Here is a 19,903-nt window from a genome sequence, read left to right on the forward strand (position 1 = left end):
TCCACGAGTATTCATAATCAGATTGTATGGCTGTCAAATTACGCTGGTTCATGATTCTGAGTTAGATTTTGGAACTGCTGTACTGGTGAGAAATAAAACAGTTTATCTATTGTTTAACATATTGATCTAACCTTCAAAGAAAAACCACACAGTTCACAAGAAAGAATTTACTCATACCTCCCTACTATGTGAAACAAACCCACCTAATTTTAAATTTATTAGTCAGTTAGAAATGCAGATTACAGAACAAAAACCTATCTAGATGTTGAACTCCCCATTCTTCAGAGATTCGGCAAGCTTCTTTGCTATACAGTAAGCAGTAGATTGTATAGTGATCATAGGATTTACACCAACAGCACTAGGCAGAACACTTCCATCACATACAAACAATCCTTCTGCTTCCCAACTCTCCCCATTCTCATCAACTGCACCTTCATTTTCTCTCCTCCCCATCCTGCAACTTCCCATCTGGTGGGCCGTGCAGTAAACTGCCCAGAAACGAGCTGTCAAAGGCCCTTTGGTAGCAGAAACTGATCCTAAAAATTCCTCTATTTCATCCTCACTCTTTCCTTTACACTCAATTCTCTGTCCATCGCTCCTATAAGTCCCAACCTCAACAGCACCAGCTGCAATCAGAATCTTCAAGGCTCTCCGGAGCCCTGCTGTCATATTTTCTCTGTCCTCTGCACTTAACCCATAGCTGATCCTCTGCTCTGACCAGACTTCTCCAGACCCTTTGTCCCTCACCATCACAAACAAATTGGCGGTCCTAGAATACCTTAACATTTTCCTCTTTATATCACTGCCTGACTCCCAAGGGCAGAAGAGGGCAGCACAAGCAGCTGGCCCTAGGGCAGGTGTCTCTATCAAGGCCCTCGGCATGGTGTTGGACCTTTGATCTGGTGCCACTTTATGTGCAGATGTGATCAGCCCACCTTCGTAGCTCTTTCCCTCGAAATGTGAAGTGGGTCCCTGATCTGGAAAATATCCCCACACCATCAGGGATGGATGGAGGTGGAGGTTCTTTCCAATTTGTTTGTTCCTCAGTCCACTTGAGATCAATAGCGGAGGTGTCAGTAATGACCCACAAGCTGAAATGGTCACCTTGGCTTCAATCTCAAACTTTCTCGGGATCTTCTCATTTATTGATCTTGCTAAAACTCCAACACATCTTTTCGCTCTCTTGCGGCCATTTTTTGTGAAGAGAAGCCTCTCAGCTTTGCAGCCAGTGATTATCACTGCTCCTAAGTTGACAGCATCGACAAGCCAGGTCACATCAGTCCCTTGCTTGTCCGCAGTCCTGCATCCGTAGTAGCAGGATCCACAGTAGTGAGCCTCAGAGGAATTCCGTGGAACTTGGTCGACTTCTAGGCCTAAATTCTTACACCCTTTTCTCAGGACCTGGTTCTGAAATCCTTCCTTCACACACTCAGTTGTAACACCAAGCCTTTGAGTTACAGCCTGCATGGCAAACTTGTACTGTGGACTACCAAACAAGCCTAACCCTTGTTCCTCAGCCCACTCTTTTAAGACAGGGTCTGGAGTGTTCAGGGCAGCAGACCAGTTGACAGCAGTCCCTCCCCCAACAGTAGACCCTGCAAGTAGCATGACAGCACCATCAGTGGTGGGGATCATTCCGCCTTTCTCCATGAGCTCGTTCATCGTGGGGCCTTCAAGGGACGAATAGTCAGGGGCAGTGTAGTAGTTTCCTTTTTCGAGGACCACCACCTTTTGGCCTGCTGCAGCAAGGATTGCAGCTGCCACTCCTCCCCCACAACCAGATCCCACAATAACAACATCACACTTAATCTTGTAGAGGTTATCTTTGGTGTTCTCTCTGACATCGAGACCTTTACTCGTGAGAGATTGGAATAGGGTCGATGGAGTTTCATAGAGGGTCTCGACGATACCAGTTTCTAGAGGCCGCCCTTGGTTGTTTGCTTTGTTATCTGTGGTGGTGGTATCAGGTTCATAATCTATTGCCTCCCATACCGCGTTATGAGAGTTATCATCCACCTGTTAATCATTAATAATTAGTATTGCTAATATTGATTTGGTATACTAGACTATAAGTTTATAACACAAGCAGCAAAATTAAAGTTTACAGACAATCCACAATTTATTATGAAATTAGTTCCAGGAAAAGCTTAAATTTTTTTTTTCCGCTAAATTTATTTACTCGTGATATATAGGTATAAAACGATTTTATCCAAGACTTGCTCTACATCAAAGACATGTTTATGCGAAATGATTGGACTGTAGAGATTATAAATCTTGTTCTATCTGCCGATTAACGTACTATACATATTAATTACAAATTAGTACTAATAAAGTAATAATACGAACTAATATTAGGTTTTTTCTTCTTCCTTCTACGGGGTATATGTTCTATTTCTAATGCCAAGCAACAATTTATTGAATGTAGGTAATAGTGACGCACGTACCATACATAATGTATATCCCTACAAAATTTATAGGATAATTGCTTGCCAAACTTTACCCCCTTCAAAAGAAAAAAAGAAAGTGAAGTACAATGATGTCTATGTAAGAAAGTCTTTCCTCATAAAACGGAATAACCGAAATTGATTAATATCACACCTAAGTTAGGCTATGTTCGGTTCAGCTTATATAAATAAATTGTGACTTATTAAAATAAATAACAAATCAAAAGACCTTTTAGCCAAATGACTAAATCATTAATTATTAACGGTGCCCTAAAAGCTCATTAAATATTGCAATGAACTTGCTTGACTTATCTATAACCATCAAATTTTACAGCTAAAAACAGTTGACCAACTTAGACATTTTTTTTCTATGAAAAATTTATCATATCATATCATATTCAAACTTCATTTATCTAATTCCTTACCATAAAAATATAATAAATTAAAAAAAAAAAAAATTGTAATTGGACGATTAGGTACGTTTCTCGTCCCTTCCCAAAAATCATAGAATACCGTTGGGAAGGTGTGATAGAGAATTAAAGAGAAATTTTCAGCTAGATGAGTAATTACTTTTGAAAATAAAAAATCATAACCATTTATATTGTTTCCTAGCTCATGTATTATAATCTTATGGAGGAATTGGACCATGCACGAGAAGACCCCTATACGATAGAAACAAAGAGAAGGGACAAAAAATATGCCACTTCATAAGTAAATTCCGAGCACTTGCTTACTATTTGGATAACAACATTGTCTAAGACACTAATTTGACTAGGAATCTAATAACACGGCGTTGGTATTAAATTGTAATATGGTATCATTTAAATATCAGCAAAGATTATATTGATACCAATTAAACATTTTTGCATTTGTTGGTACTACTGAATAAGTATTTTGGTATTTAGATGATGATACCATCTAAACACAATTTAATACCAACGCCATGTTATTAGAGTCCTAGTGAACTCTACAAATTAGTGGCGTATACTTTCCCAACATTCCAGTGTGTAAAGTTTACAAGCCAAACAAAGAAAAATGAGAAAACGAACATTTTTGAGAAAATGATCATCTTTCGAACCAAACATATACATATATACTCAAAGTCGACCTAAGTACTTTTAATATATTTCAACCCATGTGAACATTATATTTTCTTGGAGCACACATAGACGACATAGTAATAATAGTCCTTCCAATCTCCCATCCCTTACCTTTACACTTATCGTTTTTGTCTATCTCAAAATATTGATTTTGAACATATATACTACTTGGTGTTCTCGATCTTTCATTTACTTTAATCACATCTATATTTTCCCCGTTTAAAAACATATCATATAATATTTTAACAAGTGTACATCACGAAAGTATAAAGATTAAAACAACGTTATATTCATCATGACATTGACAAACAATACAATTATTATCTAATCTATTTACTACAAAAAGAGATGACCAAAGTTATTATAGTAACTAAATTCTTAAGCAACATCCAAAGCTTAATATTATATGACATAAATAAATATCTACTACTTCTTATATTATTTAAATAAAAAGCAAAGTAAATATATACAGAAATAAAGATTAATTACCAAGGAAAAGACGAAGTAGAGGCACAATGACTTGAGAAAATAGAAGACCAATCTTAGTGGACTAAAGAACTTGTGACGTGACCAATTCTGTAGAATTTTCTCTCTTCTTTCAGTTGCCAAATGAGAGAACTTTGTTATGTAAGGCCATTCTTTACCAAAACAAAGAGACCCACATAACAAAAGTGTCCCTAATCTTGTTGATAGTAACCATAATACTAGCCTTACCAATATCACTGCCTCCGGCAATCCTCTATCTTTCATCACCCCCGCTACCTAAACCACAAGGGGAAAAAAAACAAATGACCCTGATAAATTTACACTATCAACGTGACTATAAAATACTATACAGGGAATTAAAGTATATATGTACGTAGTAATTGATTATTACCTCAGAAGGTATTGGTTTTTGAGATCCAGAGGATTGATAGAAGGTTTTGATAGAGTTATTGATTGGTTGATGATGATCGAGTTTAGATGGAGGATCAAGTGGAGGGAAGAGAGCTTCACAAATACTTGTTAAGGAGTCCATTTCTGAGGAAGAAATTATTTGTTCATAGGTTTTTTTCTCCCATGATTTTCTTAATCTAGGATGACTTTGGTTTACCTTCTTCATTTTTTTTTTTCGTGTATGAAAATATATGTTTGCTAAAGTGTGTGTTGAAATGTGTATGGTTTGTTTGGTTGTTTGCGTGCGTATTTATAGTATTAGAAACTAGCTTTACGTGAGATATAACGGTTGCAAATTGCATAATTATTGAAGATATTTTTTTTTTATCATACTGATTAAGTAACAAGCACAGTCGTAATCATATTTAAACGCAAATTAGACAAAAATGGTCGGTAATTAATTGCCTAATAATGCATGTGGGACTTTAAATATCATATCTCAACGCCAAATTAAAAAATGAGGACGAGATGTAACTTTATAAAAGTACAATAAATTTGTGAATTAAAAAGGGGTTTGATAGAAAGTACTCGTACTTAATTGATAAGATAAAGATAATTAATTTCTGAAAAATTAAAAAAGAATCATCCTAATGTGAAACATCACATAATTCACATTTATGGGCTTAGTAATGAGGGTATATTCTATTCACCCAGATTAAGAAATTCAGGGTTTATCAGGTCTAACCAGCTATACATACATCATAAATCTCAATATTAATTAGAGTTAATCAAAACTAATTGGTTAAGTGTAGATATATTTAGGTGAAAAGAACACACCTTGATCCTCGTAAACTTACTAGCTCTATGTTGGGTGCGCAGTCAATACTCACATATTTGCATAATGTACACTTAGGGCCTGTTCTGATTGACTGAACTGAACTTATTGGAACTCAACTGAACTGAAAATAATCTGAAGCCCTTGCTATAATGCCATTTTTTTATTGAATTAAATGCTTATTAATTTTATTCTCATGATTATTTAATGGATGTTAATTGTTAGTGATGATTTCTAGGATTAAAATTTGTGGATGTTAATTGTTAGTGATGATTTCTAGGATTAAAATTTGTCTAGTTATTTTGTCAGCATCAATTCAGACATAATCAGGGAAGAGTAGTGAGATTAGTTTGCCATGTTCCGTAGTTATACATTGTTTAGTTGCTTAATTTCAGCTTTAGCGTGTTAATCGTGAGCCTATATAACGGGCATTTAATTTGTTGGCATATGATCGCATTTAATTTGTTGTAATATGTAATAAGTAATACAATGAATGGTAATGATTTATTTTGTTGCAACACATACACACACATAGAATACGTGCTTGTGTAATTTATCCGTTTGGGAATAATCTTTGTTATACTAATAAGCAATAAAACAGAATTAACTTATCTCTTGATACGTGAACCAAACTGACAATAGCCGCGTCGTGGAGAACCACTGACCTAAAAGACGATTCCGCGCTACCTCCCGGTGCAGTAGACTAGATGCGGTCGCCCTCCAGGATAAGCACGGCGCCGGAGTTTATGTGCACTCACAAACCCGACTGGAATTCAGAATACTTGCCCAAAAACTCAAGAATAGTGTTTAGTATTTTAGAGAAGAGAGAAGATTGGAATTGTTGTGTTTTGTGACTGATGAGAGCAATGGTATTTATAGGGTAAAACAACTCATGGTAACCATATGAATTTGTCTAGGTTCATTCAGCCAAATGACTAGATACATCACAACATGAAGGTGGCTAGGTTCGTTCATTCAAGTGACTGGATATGTTACAAACACAAAGGTGTCTAGGTTCGTTCAACCTAGTGACTAGGTTCGTTCAACCAATTGACTGGATACATTACAAACACAAAGGTGTCTAAGTTCTTTCAACCACATGACTGGGTTCGTTCAACCAAGTGTCTAGGTTCGTTATCTTTTCTTGTTTTTCATCAAGAATTTCCAACAATCCCCCACAGATTCGAAGATGAGGAAAAAGAAAAGAATGAAAAAATGATTTCTGGGCAAAACAAAACAATTGCATAAGTGTCAATGTCTCGCGACTTGAATTAACACATAGTGGACATCAAGCTATGATCCCTCACCTACCAAGTGACCTTCGTCTTGAACTCAATAGGGAGTTAGGGACCCGTCACTTTGAGCCACACAATTGAACATGTATAATATTCTGAAATTCCGCGAATAAAAGTGACGCATTATACTAGCCATACGTCCAGCCTGGATGCTCATAGGTGCTCTAGAGTATAAGCCCACGAAATACTCATAGGAAGCGGCCACACTTCCACACCTAAGTAGGTGAACTCCATCAAGTGTGAGCTACAACACACCTCCAAAAATATGGATATGGGTTCATTAAGAGCCGTATGCTCAACCTCCTTCTCATTTGTATCTAAGCACAAAACAAACATCTAGAGATGGACAAATAAAATAAAATGTGCTTCCGAATTATTACATAATGTTCCCCTTTGAACTCATAGTGAGTAGGAGTTCATTATTTCACAATTCATACAACGGGCTTTAGCCCCATCTCTTCCGATGTTTCCAAAACTAGTTTTTTACATAGGCCTTTAGTTAACGGATCCGCAATGTTCTTTTCGGACTTAACATAGTCCAGTGATATCACCCCTTCAGACAACAAATTTCTGACGGCTTTATGCCTCAGACAGATGTGTCTCTTCTTCCCATTATAGGCATGGTTGTGTGCAACAGCAATAGCGGCTTGCGAATCACAATGAAGTGCAACTGAAGGAGCTGGCTTCCCCCACAGTGGGATATCTGCAAGCATGTTCCTCAACCATTCTGCCTCATGACCTGCCAATTCAAGAGCAATAAACTCAGATTCCATAGTAGACATAGCAGTACAAGATTGCTTACAAGATTTCCAGGATACGGCTCCACCCCAAGGGTGAAGACATAGCCACTAGTGGAGTTAACTTCATCATTATCGGATACCCAGTTGGCATCACAAAAATCCTCCAAAACTCCAGGAAATTTGGAGTAGTGCAAACCCCGATCCATAGTACCCTTAAGGTACCTAAGCAACCTCCTTAGAGCAATCCAATGATCACTGCTTGGATTATGAGTGTACCTGCTCAACCTACTAACAGAGTAAGTAATGTCAGGTCTAGTGTAGTTCATAAGAAACATAACACTACCAATAATTCTAGCATATTCAGACTGATTAACTGGATTACCATTATTTTTCTTTAGGTGGAAACTTGGGTCATAGGGAGTCTTAACTGGATCGACATTTAATGAGTCAAACTTTTTAAGAAGTTTTTCAACATAGTGTGACTGATTAAGACAGATGCCATTTGGAGTCCTTTTGATTTTTACTCCCAAAATCACATCTGCCTCACCCATGTCTTTCATTTCAAAATTCGAACTCAAAAATTGTTTTGTCTCATTTACACGATCCAAGTTAGTCCCAAAAATCAACATATCATCCACATAAAGACAAATAATTACACATCCATGACTATCATGCTTAAAATAAACACAAGAGTCACCTTCATTAACAAGAAAACCATTACCAGTCATAGTCTTATCGAATTTGTCATGCCATTGCTTTGGAGCTTGTTTAAGCCCATACAATGACTTGACTAACTTACAAACCTTTTCCTCTTTGCCCGGAACAACGAACCCTTCAGGTTGGATCATGTAAATCTCCTCATCCAAGTCACCATTCAAAAATGCAGTTTTGACATCCATTTGATGAACAACAAGATCAAAAATGCAAGCAAGAGCAATTAAAGTCCTAATGGTTGCAATTTTAGTAACAGGGGAATAAGTATCAAAATAATCAATGCCAAACTTTTGAGTAAAACCCCTTACCACTATCCTTGCCTTATACTTGTCTATGGATCCATCGGCCTTTAATTTTTTCCGAAAGATCCATTTACAAGTAATGGGCTTACAACCTCTAGGAAGTTCAACCAATTCCCAAGTGTTATTATTGAGAATTGATTGTAATTCACTATCAATTGCTTCTTTCCAAAAAACAGCATCAACTGACCTCATTGCCTCATCATAGGTTCTTGGATCATCTTTCAAAACAAAAATATGCACAAAATCATCATCAATTAAGGAAGATTCAGATAAATAAGAAGTAATAAAATCAGGACCAAAACTATTTTCCTTTCTTGCCCTTTTGCTTCTCCTTGGCTCCAAAACAGAATCATTGTTAGTAATAGGAGCATTAGCAATAGGTAAACTAACAGAACTACTAGCATGCAATTCACTATCATTAGAAGGAGACATTTTCAAAGGAAAAATGTTCTCAAAGAACTCAGCATCTCTTGCTTCAATGATATGACCACCTGCATAAGAATTGTTAGCACCTTTAACAAGGAAACGATAAGCTGCACTTTGATAAGCATAGCCAATAAAAATAGCATCAACAGTTTTGGGACCAATCTTATCCCTCTTGAAGCTAGGTATGCCTACTTTTGCTAGGCACCCCCACACTTTCAAGTATTTCAGGTTTGGCGCTCGACCTTTCCATATTTCGTATGGAGTCTTGTCAAGCTTTTTGTGAGGAACCCTGTTCAAAACATGACAAGCAGAAAGAATAACCTCCCCCCACATGTTATTAGGAATCCCAGAACTAATAAGCATAGAATTCATCATATTCTTTAAAGTTCTATTTTTCCTTTCAGCTATACCGTTTTGTTCGGGTGAATAGGGAGCCGTCGTCTCATGAACAATGCCAAGTTGCTCACAAAATGCCTTAAGAGTGTCAGGGCTGTACTCACCACCCCTGTCACTCCTAACCCTCTTGATGTTTTTGTCTAACTGGTTTTCTACCTCAGCTTTATATTTGAGGAACATTTCCTCAGCTTCGTCCTTAGACCTGAGAAGATAAACCATGCAAAAACGTGAACAATCATCAACAAAAGTAATATAATACCTTTTACCCCCTCTACTTTCGTGATTATTAAAATCACCTAAGTCACTATGAACAAGTTCTAGTACTTCAGTCTGTCTATCTACTGATTTAAATGGCTTCTTAGTAAATTTGGCTTCAACACAAACTTGACATTTTGAAAAATCAGTGTTAGAAAAACTTGGAATCAAATTTAAGTGTTTAAGCCTTTTAATAGAATCAATATTAACGTGACCTAATCTAGCATGCCATAAATCAATAGACTCAGCAATATAAGCAGAAGAAGTACTAGCATTCTTATTCATAGTGTCAACTTTAACATCAAGAGTAAAAAGCCCCCCATTACAAAAGCCCTTCCCCACAAATTCCCCATTGCGAGTAAGAACTAATCTATCATAATCAAAGGAGAGCTTCAGTCCAGCTTTCATGAGCAAACTGCCAGAAATTAAATTCCTGCGCATTTCTGGAACATGCAAAACATTAGTGAGAGTAAGCAATTTTTCAGAAGTGAGAGTGAGAACGATCTTCCCTTTGCCTTGGATAGAAGCAGAAGCTGAGTTGCCCATGAAGACATTTTCACCTTCAACCTTGTCATAGGTAGTGAACATGTCCTTGTTGGCGCAGATGTGCCTGGTAGCTCCAGTGTCAACAATCCACTCAGCAGCATTACCTGTAAAGTTAGCTTCTAAAACAACAGCAACAATAACGTCAGAATCCTCAATAAGATTTGCTTGACTTTGCCCATTCTTCTTCTTGACCCTGCAATCTCTAGCCCTGTGACCAGTCAAACCACACTCATAACAGATCCCCTTAAACTTGTACTTCTGAATTTTCCCATTAGGCTTAAGGTTACTGTTTTTGACTTTGGACTGGTTGTTTGATTTGGGTTCAACAAGGTTGGCTTTGGCAGAAGAAGAGGAAGGAAAAACAGAAGGGGTTTTGTCTTTGATACGGTTTTCCTCCTCAATTTTGAGGTGGGCAGCAAGTTCCTCTAAGGTTAGGTCTTTCTTTTTGTGCATGAGTTGGTTACGAAAATCCTTCCAAGAGGGAGGGAGTTTCTCAATCAGAACAATAGCAAGGGTAGTATCACAAATAGACAGACCTTCAGCAGCCATATTAATACAAATACTCTCATAAGCATGAATCTGATCAATAATAGGCTTATCATCAACAACTTGAAAACTTAACCACTTACTAACACAATAACGTTTAGTACCAGCATCATCAGTTCCATATTTTTTCTCTAAAGCATCCCAAATATCCTTAGCATGATAAAAACCCATATAAATATCCAACAGACTATTCGACATATAATGCAACAACATGCCCTTACAAGTTCTATCATCCTTAGAAAACTTAATCTCAGATTCAGACAAATCATCTTTATCAACAGGTTCAACAATATCATCAAGAACATATGCAACATCAATCTGCTCCAAATAAAAATGCATCCTAACAGCCCAACGTTTATAATTCTTTCCATCAAGAGGTTCTAGTTTAGACATATCAGGAACAAGGAATTTGGAAGCCATAATCGTCTTTTAGATTGTTATACTAATAAGCAATAAAACAGAATTAACTTATCTCTTGATGCGTGAACCAAACTGACAATAGCCGCGTCGTGGAGAACCACTGACCTAAAAGACGATTCCGCGCTACCTCCCGGTGCAGTAGACTAGATGCGGTCGCCCTCCAGGATAAGCACGGCGCCGGAGTTTATGTGCACTCACAAACCCGACTGGAATTCAGAATACTTGCCCAGAAACTCAAGAATAGTGTTTAGTATTTTAGAGAAGAGAGAAGATTGGAATTGTTGTGTTTTGTGACTGATGAGAGCAATGGTATTTATAGGGTAAAACAACTCATGGTAACCATATGAATTTGTCTAGGTTCATTCAGCCAAATGACTAGATACATCACAACATGAAGGTGGCTAGGTTCGTTCATTCAAGTGACTGGATACGTTACAAACACAAAGGTGTCTAGGTTCGTTCAACCTAGTGACTAGGTTCGTTCAACCAATTGACTGGATACATTACAAACACAAAGGTGTCTAAGTTCTTTCAACCACATGACTGGGTTCGTTCAACCAAGTGTCTAGGTTCGTTATCTTTTCTTGTTTTTCATCAAGAATTTCCAACAATCTTCACCTATGCGGCTATGTGTACACGATATTGTTCGTAATAGCGCTCCTTTACATTTGTTTTGACCAACTCTTTACCCTCTATAATTCGACATATCAAGATACTCAACTTAAATTAAACTGACTGACCATATGTATTATGTATATCAATATTTTGATATACTATGTATATTTTGATGAGTCGGATCGGAGAAGAATAGTATAGATAGGCAACATAGTCTGCTGCCCGTTTTCCATTGTGATAGATTAGATATGTTGTGCCTAAAATCTCGAAAAAGAATCCAAAATAGTCTTGACATCTGCCATAAAAAGTTGTAGTTTGCATGAATAGCTGAAAATCTGAAATAACCCTGCAAAATAGTAATAACTGTGAGATTATCGCCTTCAATAAAATATCAGAAATTGTAAAATCCCTAGGAGGCTATTGCAATGGACAATAGCTTTTGCGAGGAAGGTCAGACAAGAGTCTAAATTATAAGTTAAGGGTATGTACTTTTAACTTAATAGTATACTCTCCTTGTACGCAAAGATTACTCATATAGGAATCCATCTCTATCATTTTTACTAGGCTTATCTGAATAAGTACTTCTATAGCTAGAACACTAAATGAGTTAGTTGTTCACATGCATGGTAGAATCCATGATAGTATCATTTAACACAAATTCTGTTGGCTTGTGACCACGATGAGAACCAAAGTAGTATGTTTTTAAAAATAGAAACTGGTTTTTTTTGTACATTTTAATTGCAATTTAATTTTCTTACTTCAACAAGACATGAATACAACACGAATTATGTTTTTTTCTCACCTAATAATTTATACCTCTTACCCCCACATTATTGAATTTTACAATGTTTCACAACGCATAGTTATGTACTTGTGTCTTTTATAAGGTTCACTCATTTTCTCAACATTACATTCCTCAAACAAAAATGAAAATTGGTATTAAAGGTTGATGTGAAGATTTACTATTTTAGGAAATTATGAATAAATGCATGTTATGCAACCAACCACTAAATGTGACATCTTTTTTTTTTTTTTTTTTTTTGTTTTTTTTTGGGCAAGGTACATGGATTTAATAATTTGTTGTACTTAAAATTTATGTGTTAGGGACCTTAGGGTATAAATAAAATCTAAGTTGGAAAGCAATTAACAAAAAATAAGGCTAATAAAAGATTTTGAAGGCTAATGTAATGTGCATGAGTCTTGTATTATTGATTAGGTTAGTTGGTATGTTTGTTTTAGTTTCTCTAGGGGGGGGGGGGGTGATGTAATTTTCAACTAAACTGTGATTATTAATTACTTAATTATTGGATAATTCTGCAATTCTACCTTAACACTTGTCAAAGCACCAATTATTGTATGGTTGAGTCTTCTAGTAAAAGAAGAAAATTGCATGCTACATGTAAACAACTCATGCACAATATACGGGAGTTTAGGTGACCAAAGAAGAGAGACTTCATCTATTATAAGACATTAATTAATTTAATTTTTTAATTAGGAGACAACTAAACCGTGATTAGTTCCAGTCTTAAGGTATGTTCTCTTCACCTTATTTTCAGTTCAGCTCCAATAAGTTCAGTTCAGTTCACTTTTTATTTTAATTTTCTTCTCTCATAAAATATTCAATTCAGTTCAGTTCATTTGGCTCCAATAAGTTCAGTTCAATTCAGCTCTATTCAGTTAATCAGAACAGGCCCTTATTTGTAATATGTATGATATTATTCTTGTATGAGCATTGACTTATATGTTTTATTAGTATATTATAAAAAATTAATGAAATTTTAAATTTCTAAATGTTATTGGGTTAATCTCAATTAATGTCTATATTTTTATAATAAAGATATTAACTTCTTAAAAGACATTAACTTCTTCATGTAAAATAAAAAACTAGGGTTAAGAGTGTTGATCCCATCTAATTAAATCCCCTTGTTTGTTGTACAGCAAGACCAATTTGCTATCAATGAAAAGAAGGAAAAAAAAAAAGGAGCATAACTTCATAAGAGTACAGTTGTGAATTAATTTTGTACGAATTAATTTTCTTTTTTGTTAAAAATGTACGAAACATTTATTCCCTATCCTTTTCCAACAATACCCAAACAAAATTTATGAATCCATACCTCTGATTTCCACTCTTAAACCCCAAATTCTCACTCTCGTGTATCAAATGCCTATTAAATATATTTCTCGTATTAGTGAAAGATGAATATTGATGAATCACATTTATATAGGATTTATAGGCACGTTTACGCTAGTTTTATAATTGCTTTTTGAGTCTTTTGTCGCTTTTTAGGTCTCAAATGCATAAGTTGTTTGTTTTGTGCTCTATTACGCTTCGTTTGTGTTTTTCTTAATGTTTCAGGTGATTTCATAATCATTTGACTGCTTTCGGAGTGGTTTTGGAACACTACTAGAAATGAGCCAACGATGGCCAAAATTCATCGGTAAAAGTATAAAAAACCATCGGTATTCAATTTACCGATGGCTGCCATCGGTATTTTGGCCATCGGATGACAATTTATCGGTAAAAACGAAAATACCGATGGAAAAGGCATCGGTAAACCGGATACCGATGGTTTTACCGATGGCCAAAAACCATCGGATTTTTTTAAAATACCGACAGCTTAAGCCATCGGGATATATTACCGATGGCAAACACCCATCGGTATTTTCGATTTACCGATGGGAATAACCATCGGTATTATTTTTAAAAAAAATAAAAAAAAAATAATACACCCCCTACCCACCCACTGCCCATACCCCCTACCCCTACCATACAACCCAAACTGCCCACACCACCACCCAAAACCATCTACCGCCACCTCAAACACCAACCGACAATCACGACCACCCTCCGCCCTGGTAAAACATGCAAATCAACCCAGAAAACAAAAAAACAACGAAAATCAAGAAAATAACCAACATCAAACAATTAAATGAAAAACAACAAAAATTAAGAATAATAACCAAAATCAAACCACATAATGCAAATCAAGAAAAATGGCCAAAATTAACCCACATACCAAAAACCAAACCTACTAAAAAAGCAAAATCAACCCACAAAATCAAAGTAGTAAACCTACTAAATAACTCAAACAACCCACAAAATCAAATTAAAAAAAAAATAAAAATCAACACAAAATCAAACAAAAACGAACATACCTTTAATATTATGGCCAAAATTCATCTACTTAAGGTTTAAATGGTCATATTCGGCCATAAATACTCCAGATCTGGAGTTTCTGTAGACGAATTTGACCAAAAAAACCATAATGCCGCCGAATTCGCACGAAATTCATCTACAATGACCAATAAAATCCACGAAGACCATGAGAAAAATAAACCGGAGGTGAGAAAAGAGGACGAAATCGAGAAAGAGAAGGGAAGAGAAAGATAGAGAAGAAGACAGGAGAGAGAGAGAGGAGTAGGTGGGTGAAGGAGGAGGCGTATGAGAGAGAAGAGGAGAGGAGAGAAGATAAAGGAAAGAAGAAAGAGGCGGAGGAGAGAGAAATAGAGAAGAAAGAGGCGTAGGAGAGGGGAGCCCGGATTAGGGTTACTCTAGATTTTTTAATTTTGTAAATTTTTTTTTTTTAAAGAACACCGATGGTTAAAAGCCATCGGTAAAATACCAATGGTAAAATACCATCGGTAATTTTTTTTTACCGATGGCTTTTAACCATCGGAAAATAATTTTAATTTTCTTTTAAAAAAATAAGATTCACCGATGGATAAAAGCCATCGGAAAAAATATACCGATGGTCAGGCCATCGGTATTTTGAGAAATACCGATGGATTGAAAAAACCATCGGTAAATTATTTTTTTACCGATGGCTTTTATTGACCATCGGTATTTCCCATCGGTAATTGAGCTTTTTCTAGTAGTGGAAGAATCGGACAATGAAAGGATGAAAAGTTGATGAATCGATGTCGCTCAATGAAGGATATGCGTTTTTGGAAGCTTAGTATGAGATTAATATGTATGAGGAATGAAAATAGCATCCACAAGGGTCGTTATGCACTTTACGGAAATGAATTTGAGTTAGAAACGAAGGAAAACGATGGTCTACAAAGTGTCAAAACAGACCTTTGGTCACTCTTTTGATCATAACTTGAGTTCTAAAGATCGGAATAAAGCGATTCAAATTGCATCAGAAACTAGACTTGAAGAGCTTTCCATTGATAGGTTGCACGCCCCTATACACTTCCTAGATCTTGAGATACAGCCCTTGAAAGTTGACCCTGCGAAGCTGCCAACCCATCGCCCGGCCATCGGGCGATGGCCGTGAAGTGCGCTCGTGCTGGAGCTGCTGGTTGGGGCGATGGAAAGCCAGCGCCCGCTGGTCGAACTCCTCCTTGTGCAGCTTGTACGACCATCGGCCACCCATCGCCCGATGGGTGGGGTGTGCGCGCAATCTACTAGGAATCCTACTTCGATTATAACTCCTTCAAGCGACCAATCATATGACAACTTTTATTATTTTTATTTTCTTATCATATTTTATTTATTTATCTTTAGATTAGCTTTAGGATAATATAAATACTCAAGGGATTATTATTTTCCCTTATGCCTTTTTATGTTTTTTTATCAGTTTACGTTCGTTTTAGTTTTCTCTCGAACCCTAGTTTCTCATGGCATCTCCATGGATTCTTCCATGGATGATTCTTGGGTTTATTATTTCAATTCATTAAGGTATTTTATTTTTATTTTCTTGCTTTTTATTATGTTTTATTCCTTAGATCTAGTTTTATTTATTTATTTCATGCTAGAGTAGTTTTATTTCTAGGGTTTGGGAATCCATGTTTATATTATGAATCTTGATTGATAATTTTAATATTTTGATTATTGATATCTCTAATTGATAGTGTTTTTATTGATAATCTTGCAACCTGATCAATTGTATGATTAATTCATGTTAATAAGAGTTTGAATCGAAAGATCTTACTTTTAGAGGCTTACCTACAATTAGCAATTCTGATTATGTTAGCGACCGAACTACATATGTTGAATTGAGAGCGTTAAGACCCGACCGTAGGCTTAGCAATTGCTTTAGATAATTGATTGATTGAATTGTTATTGATTTTTGATAGATTTAGAACTATAAACATGGTGAACCTTAACCCTAGCTCTTTTTTATTAATTGTTTTATTCCTATTTTAATTTAGACTACTTTTCAATCCCAATTTCGTGACATAGTTTAGTTTCTCCATACCTTAGAAGTTAGATTAAATAGCCATCTCTCTGTGGATTCGACCCTACTTATCCTACTACATTGTTAGTTGGTTTTGTTAGGAATTTATTTTTGACAGGTGTATGACAACCTATCAAATGTTCGTTGATTGACAAGTATATATACTTCGTATATATTATGAAAGCCAAAAAAGTTCCATTGTATAGGGGCTTGTTTATAATTACTTAATTTCAATTCAGCTCCAATCAGTTCAGTTCAGCTCCAATCAGTTCATTTCAGTTCAATTTCTAATTTTCTTCTCTCATAAAATATTCATTTCAGTTCAGTTCAGCTCCAATTAGTTTAGTTCAGTTCAGTTCAGCTCAGCTCCAATTAGTTTAGTTCAGTTCAGTTCAGCTCAGCTCCAATCAGTTCAACTCAGTGCAGTAAATGTGAACAGGCCATAAGAAATGGAAAATTATGATTTAATTATAAAAATGTACACAAGTACACAACAGGCTTTACATATATATGGTTCCTACTAATTTAAGCTTGATTACTTTGAAGCTAGTAAACAAAATTATACAACATTTTGTACTAGTACATATATGTTTTGCTAACAAGTAGTGATTATATTTTACACTTCTATACGCTTAAAAGTCTTACTATAATACGTAGTATATATAGATTAGTAGATAGATCTAATCAAGAAATCCGAGGCTGGATATGAGATGCAGCATCAGAAGAATTCGACGGTGTGAATTGTGGTAGAGGAGAGACAAAAGACGACATCACAGTAGGAGTAGCCGGTGTAGGAATAGTGGTAGATAAAAATTGTAGAGGGCATAATATTGATGGAAAAGTACCCGGAGTCTGAGCCTGAGCCTGAGCCTGAGGGACGGGTTGTATAGGCACGCCACCATCACACGGGGGTGTAACCATGTACGTGTAGCCCGAGGGTGACATGTGAGAAGGCCAAGTACCATATCCGAGTCTAGGGACCATTGTGGGTTGCATCATCATTTGAGGTGCATATAAATTTTGGAGTTGGCTTTGTCCAATTGACCTTGACATCATCTGTTGCTAGGTGCAACATTAACAACATAAACTTTAATTAGATTTTGTTACAATTAATGCTAAAGGATTAGAACGTTAAAGACAAAAAATGGAATGAAAAATATAAGATGCATTTTTTATTTTATTTACATTAATTTGAAGCTTCATGGATTTGATGTACTTAATTGTATGGTCCAAAATGGACGCATGATCTCCCTGCATATTAAGCCACAAAATTGGTTTTCATCAGTAACGGATATACTCACATAAAACAATTTTCTAAGTAACATTCCTTTTTCATTTTTTGTTAAAAAAAAAAATTTGAATCCAATTAATTTAAATTTTTTTTGGTGAATTGAATCCTTTTTTTTTTTTTTTTGGTGAAATTGAATCCATTTAATTTAATTTAATTTTTTTTTTTTTTTGGTGAAATTGAATCCAGGCCAATCAATTAAGTAGGAGAAGCTTTTGTTTATATATACTTCATACTCCGTACTCCCTCCGTCCCTAAATTACATTCCTCTTTCTAGTATTAAAACCTCACATACTAGAGAGAAAGAGAAATGTAATTTAGGGACGGAGGGAGTATTATTTTTCACGAAATTGTTGGTTAATTATATAAACTTGTAATACATGTACAGTGTTATCAATTTGAATTGAAATTCCTTAGACTATGGATCATAATTAATCATAATATATTAATGTACGGTCTAATGAATTTAAAATTCTATAGACATAAATCAGAAAAAATTAATATTACGTGAGTTGGAATCAATTATCCTACAAGACAAAGGAAAGTTAATGACTAACATACCACACGGTCAGACGACATCACCATCTATTATCAATTAATTTTAAAAATGTTTGGATTAACTTGATACTTTAATATTACCTTTGTTAATTTTTAATTGCAAATTTTAAAATATTTATATTTCACAAATAATACCTTAAATTTTTACAACTAAAAATTAACGAAGATTGTATATGATAATATATAAATTATTTAGTTTAATTTTGGATTGATTTGGATAATATTCGAGTCGGGTTTTATCCACCGTCGTGGCTTGATATCATAGTTCATAGGTGGCTATAATAACGGTCTCTAAGGGCACAATTGTTGAGTATTCACAACGGACCCACGAGGTCATTTAGTTGTGATTGGTACTACGTCTAATTTGATTGTTTTACATGAGGTGTTTTATAACATCTGCCCAATTTTACATCTGGAATGTTAGAAGACAACTTGGTAACAACCGAAAGAATAAAACAATGGTTTCACACTTTCACGTGATTTTCATGCAATCTTCCAATAACTTGTTACCTTACAAGGTCGGCAAAAACAAGTAGTTTGCCTCACCAGCAAGGGCATAAATATCTAAGCACAAATAAAAATGTTTTCGGGAACGAAATCGAGCAACTGATTGGATAATAGGATAGTTAAATAGTTATTTCCTTCGTATGAATATTATTTAATTAATTTAATAATCTACTAATGTGAACATTTCAATAATTTATATTTTTCGTTATCTATATACAGTAAGTAACTACTCCGTATTTCAGCAATATAATCAAAACTTATCTATTGTGCCTATTAGAGACAAAATTGTATAAATAGTAGAGTATTATAAAATGTGCGTATACTCGTATGTGTTTACGTATGTAGTTGAGAATTGAGATAGATGAACTATATATTCCAAATTCCTTAACTTGCCAACATTCTTTCAATGAAACTTCTAAATTCTCGTGCTTTTCTTCTATACTCCTTATACAAATTAATTTAGCTCCTTTATCTGATGATTCAAAGGGAGCACATTCATACTATACTCCTTCATTCAATCATCCCATCGTTGAGGTGAGTATAGAATGATTCGAGCTAGATTAAACCATGCACAACACTATTTGTATTGTACTCTTAAAGATTACATCATGTGTTGTTATGTATCTATAAGCTAAGGCATTAAGTCAATTCATTCTCGTATCATATTAAGCAAATTAGATTATGCTTTTATGTAGGTCTAAAATTAGGAAAATAGTTCATCATCAATAACGCAAATCACTGTAAATTATAATGTACTGTTACATTGAGCGTCAGGCCATATTGTCTGTTGTGCACATATATATAAATTGTCTCTTATATATGTAGTAATAACACGAGGAAATAACATCTATATGTTT

At 35.3% G+C, this 19,903-nt stretch overlaps 1 protein-coding gene across 1 annotated transcript; it reads right to left on the reverse strand.

Annotated features, from left to right (window-relative positions):
* Positions 1–22: 22 nt before the first annotated feature.
* On the reverse strand, positions 23–4,646 carry LOC145609724 (long-chain-alcohol oxidase FAO1-like). Its single transcript, XM_081665188.1, has 3 exons — positions 4,422–4,646; positions 4,034–4,306; positions 23–2,016 (listed from the first exon to the last, which is right to left on the reverse strand). Exons 1-3 carry the CDS (start codon positions 4,644–4,646, stop codon positions 259–261), a joined length of 2,256 nt encoding a protein of 751 aa, XP_081521314.1. The 3' UTR covers positions 23–258.
* Between the last annotated feature and the right edge of the window lie 15,257 nt (positions 4,647–19,903).

This window comes from Chenopodium album, chromosome 23 (assembly GCF_948465745.1).
Source record: "Chenopodium album chromosome 23, dcCheAlbu1.1, whole genome shotgun sequence".
NCBI classification, from domain to species: Eukaryota; Viridiplantae; Streptophyta; class Magnoliopsida; order Caryophyllales; family Amaranthaceae; genus Chenopodium; species Chenopodium album.

Bases quoted from the DNA above. Each gene is read 5' to 3' on its own strand.
- LOC145609724 (XM_081665188.1), bottom strand. From the start codon at position 4,646: ATGAAGAAGGTAAACCAAAGTCATCCTAGATTAAGAAAATCATGGGAG. The intron at 4,307-4,421 runs GTAATAATCAAT...CTTGTGGTTTAG, and splicing joins AAAAACCAATACCTTCTGAG to GTAGCGGGGGTGATGAAAGA. The intron at 2,017-4,033 runs GTAATTAATCTT...AATGATTAACAG, and splicing joins TCTACTTCGTCTTTTCCTTG to GTGGATGATAACTCTCATAA.